General features: G+C 41.6%; 1 protein-coding gene across 1 annotated transcript in view; it reads left to right on the forward strand.

Moving 5' to 3' along the window:
* The window catches only part of LOC119583855 (platelet-derived growth factor receptor alpha-like), a 40,593-nt gene that overhangs the window by 32,285 nt on the left and 3,308 nt on the right, over nt 1-5,000 (forward strand). Inside the window, 1 exon segment of the mRNA XM_037932583.1 lies at nt 418-540. Coding sequence (XP_037788511.1) covers nt 418-540 — 123 coding nt within the window.

Raw genomic sequence — 5,000 nt, forward strand, 5'->3', positions numbered from 1 at the left:
ATTAATGTAAGATTTATTTATGTAAAAGTTAACAATAAAACTCTGCCAACATTTGGTCGTAAAGGATTATAGTTAAATATATCTGTTGTTATTTGTTATTTAAAGTTCATGGGCTGGCAATAGCTACTTTTGTTAACATAACTCGCACATGGCGAAATTAATTTATTATCTTTTTTATTTAAAGTCACTGCAATCTACTTAAATTCGCCTCCTACATTTTTTTTTCTTTTTTTTTCATTTCTTATATATTATATTATATATATATATATATATATATATATATATATATATATTATATATATATATATATATATATATATATATATATATATATATATATATATGTGTGTGTGTGTGTGTGTGTGTGTGTGTGTGTATTTTGTGCAGTTTAAAAGTTGTATGCTCTTTATATTTTAGGTAGTGCACCGAGACCTTGCCGCAAGGAACTTGCTGCTCGCAGACAACAATGTTGTTAAAATTGGCGACTTTGGGATGTCGAGGGATATCTATAAGACGGAGGCCTATGTGAAGGAGAGTGATGTAAGTCCAAAAAGCAGATATAAGTATGAAAGAGAATTTGCAGTGTTATTCAATCAATGAACTGGTTTATCCTGAGGAAGATACATTACCACATCCTCGCTCGCCTCATCGTTTCATCATGAGGGTCTCTCTTAGTAAACTGCAAGGCAGAGGCATGGCCTGTCTAGATTATTTTAGTTCAAGTTTGGTCTATATGCTAAAGTCACGACTTTTAAGAACGTCTCCTCAGGTCTTCTCCACTGAAAAGTGTCTCCAGAAGAGTAAACCTGATGGGCAGGAAAATTCTAAAGAGTACCAACTTAGGAACTCATATAGCCTAATTTGGCATTGAAAGGTTGTACATGTATCAGTTAATTGTGACAACTGTAGAAAGAGCTATGAGAGAATGAAAGTTCACTTAGTCAGTGGAGTTAATGCTCTGTATTGACAGTGCCTCCTACTCCCAGATTCTTTACGTTACCCGAAGATCTCATGGAACCTCGTCATAAAACTGGCCTCAAAAAGGCACTGCCAAAGTTTGATGGATATTTGATTTGATTTGATTATTTAAAATTATCTGCCGTGTCAACAGCTAAGGTCATTAGCGGCGAATGCCTTGTTAAATAGAAACATTGAAATATTTAAAACTATAAAAATCTATCAATAAATATCTTACAAATAACAATAAATATATTAAAAATCAAAGCATAAATAATATGCTCTAAGTGTATAAAATTATTGTATAAACATTATCCATGATAAGATTTTATTGAAAATATTAGTGTCCCTAAGGAAACTATTTTTTTTTTTTTTTTTTTTTAACGGTAGGTTCATGTTTGAGCCGCCGTGATCACAGCATGACACTTAACTGTAGTTTTCATGTTGTGATGCTCTTGGAATGAATACGTGGTAGGGTCCCCAGTTTCTTTCCATGAAGAGTGCCGGTGTTACCTTTTTAGGTAATCATTCTCTCTATTTTATCCGGGTTTGGAACCAGCACTGACTTGGGCTGGCTTGGCCACCCAGTGGCTAGGTAGGCAATCGAGGTGAAGTTCCTTGCCTAAGGGAACAACGGCGCCGGCCGGTGACTCGAACCCTCGAACTCAGATTGCCGTCGTGCCAGTCTTGAGTCTGATGCTCTAACCACTCGGCCACCGCGGCCTTAAGGAAACTAAAAAGACCCTCTATATCACAATCCTCCCTCAATACATTTTCAGTGTATATGGGGGAGACAAGTACATACGTCTTTGGGTTTGAGAATGTTGCACATCTTTCCACTACATGTGCGACCGTTAATGGCTCTTGGCATCCCTCACAAAGTGCTTGACTTTTAGCCATCATTGGTCCATGAGTCAATCTTGTGTGCCCGATTCTTAGTCTTGTTAATGCAACTTTCACTTTTCGGTTGGGATGAATGCTAGTCACCCAACTGCCAAGGTCATCTCTAATCTCTCGCAGTTTGTTATTGGAGGTATGACTCCATAGTTCCTTCCATTTATCAAGAAGACAACTCCTGATGTTGGTTTTCAAGTCGGTGTGTGGGAGAGGAAAACGAGCATCACAAGGCTGAGCACCAGCTGCCTTGGCCTTCTGATCAGCTCGCTCATTCCCACTGATACCAACATGCGCTGGCACCCAACACAGAGTTATCTTTTTACGTGTTGACATAAATGCAAGCCAACCTCCCTTACTAATGAATGTGATGAGTTTAAGCTCTTGATTGCTTACAAGACACTACGAGAGTCGGAATATATTACAATAGAATGGTTCGTAAGACCTCTAGTCATCTTAACTGCTGCAAGGATGGCATGTAACTCTGCAGTGAAGATCGAGGCTGCTGGACAAAGACTGCCAGATGCAGTCTTCCTTCTGCTCACTGCTGCAAAGCCCACACCATTTTCAGACTTTGAGCCATCTGTATATATTGCATAGGATCCTTGGTACTTAGAAATATGCTGAAGAAATATCTCTCTGACTTCTGCTTCGGATCTCTCCCCTTTCCCTATTCCGACCAAATCCAAGGGGGGAATTGGGGAATTCCAACAGCCAGAACCTTGGTGAGACTTAAATTAAGATCTTCCACAAGATTCCTCATTCTCCTACCATAGGATCGGCTATCCTCAAGGGGGTTGAAAACAAATCTGGAAGTAGGAGATCCTGTAATCCTTTGTAGTTTTGTGTAGTAAATCAGGTTCATGTAGTCCCAGTGTAATGAAAGAGGTGGTTCTCCACTCTCAGCATACAGGGACTCCACAGGTGAAGACCTGAATGCCCCAGTATAGATTCTGAGAGCTTCATTGTGAACGGAGTCCAACATCCGGAGACCAGTGGAAGTTGCAGATGAATAAGCCTCACATCCATAATCAAGCTTACTACGAATAAGCGCTCGGTAAAGCCGTAGAAGCATTGCGCGGTCTGCACCCCAAGATAGATGTGAAAAAAAAAAAAAAAATACTAAGCACTTTTGTAGCCTTCACTTTCAACTGTTTGATGTGAGGCACCCATGTAAGCCTTGAGTCAAAAATTAGACACAAGTACTTCACCACTTAAAATCAGTGCAAGTGCACACACCAATCGCCTCATGTGAGTGCGTGGGTGCATCCATGCACACACGCATTGCCTGTGAGCATATGTGAGCACTCGTGCTGATTTTAATAATTTTAGGTAAATCGAACCTAGATATGATGAAGTTCCTTGGGCAAGGAACTTCACCTCGTCTGCCTATTTAGCCACTGGGTGGGCAAGCCAGCCCAAGGCAGTGCTGGTCCCAAGCCTGGATAAATAGAGAGAATGAATACCTAAAAGGTAACACCGGCACTCTCCGTGGAAAGGAACTGGGGATCCTACCACGTACTCACTCCAAGAGCATCACAACATGAAAACTACAATTAAGTATCATGCTGTAACCATGGCGACCCAAACTTGAACCTACCATAAAAAAAAAAAAAACTTCACCTCTTGGACAAATTCCAGTGGGTTTGCTCCTAAATAGAGGGAAGGACGGAATTTTCCTCGTTTGTGGAAATGTATAGCCATGGTCTTACTTGGGGAAAATTTGAACCCATGATATGTTACCCACTGATTTATTGCAGCCTCCATATATCCTTGCACATCCTGTAAGCTTCCTCGTGAGCAGTACAGTGTAAAGTCATCCACATACAGATTACATGAGACAGCACTTGGAACAACCTTTACGATGTCATTTAATAGCAATGGCAAACAGGGTCACACTTCAGACAATCCCTTGTGGGACCCCTTCCAGCTGATCTTCCAGGTTAGAGAAACTGTTTCCCACCCAAACTCGAAACCTCCTGTTAGCAAGGAAGCTTTGTATGAAGGTAGGTAATGCTTTTTTTAAACCAATGTCATACAGCTTCAAGAGTATGCCATGCTTCCAAGTGGTATCATAAGCCTTTTCTAGGTCAAAGAAGACTGCCAACATGTGACGTCGCTGTGCGAAGGAATTCTGTATTGCAGCTTCCATCCTTACAAGTGCATCTGTGGTCGATTTCAATCTTCTAAACCCATATTGATATGGGTTCAGCACGTTTTCTTTTCTAGGAGCCATGTCAATGTGAAATTTACAATTTTCTCCATCAGCTTACAGATGCAGCTGGTGAGAGAAATTGGTCTGTAATTTCCTAGTGTGGAAGCATCCTTGCCAGGTTTAGGGACAGGAATGATTATAGCCTCTTTCCATGTGGATGGCACTGTACCCTCCCTATAGATCCTGTTGAATAGGTCCAACAGGAACTTCTGGGAGCTCTCTGGTCATTTGGTATGGAATATCGTCACTTCCTGGGGCAGTCTTACGGCAGAGCTGCAAAGCAGATTCCATCTCCTTGCGCAAAAATGGCAAGTTGTATGGAAGTTCTGCTGCAGTCCTACTGAAGAACGACACTGAGTGTCGTTCCTGTTCAGCCCAAAGAGTGGAGAATCGGGCAGTGTAAGATGCTCCAGAGGAGATCTCTGCCATGGATTTAGCTAGCTCATTAGCAACATATTTTTTGTCTGTGCTGATTATGCCATCTGTCTTCTAAGCAGGTGGTGACAGTGATGTGGTCTTTCCAGTGATCTTACGCACCTTGTCCCATACCCATGCTAAGGGGGTCCCAGAGTTAATCGAGGAGACATACTGTCTCCATGATGTCTGTCTGGCTCCTTTAGCACTCCCTGGCCTTGGCTCGTGTACATTTGTAATGGATTAAGGTCACATTGCTGGGGCATCGTTTCAACTGCCTCAGTGCAGCTTTCCTTACACTGACAGCTTGTTGGCATTCATCAGACCACCATGGTACCGGAGATCGACGGTAATGTTCGCTACTTTTCGGAATGGATGCTTCTGCTGCAAGGTGAATTCGTGATGTGAAGTGATTAACAGAATCTTGAACACACTGGAAATCATTCACAGATCCTTGAAATACTGCAGTTGATCTGAAAAGATTCCAGTTCACGTGTTCAAGTCGCCATCTCTGCACTCC

Source organism: Penaeus monodon, chromosome 17 (genome assembly GCF_015228065.2).
Source record: "Penaeus monodon isolate SGIC_2016 chromosome 17, NSTDA_Pmon_1, whole genome shotgun sequence".
In the NCBI taxonomy this organism is placed as follows: domain Eukaryota; kingdom Metazoa; phylum Arthropoda; class Malacostraca; order Decapoda; family Penaeidae; genus Penaeus; species Penaeus monodon.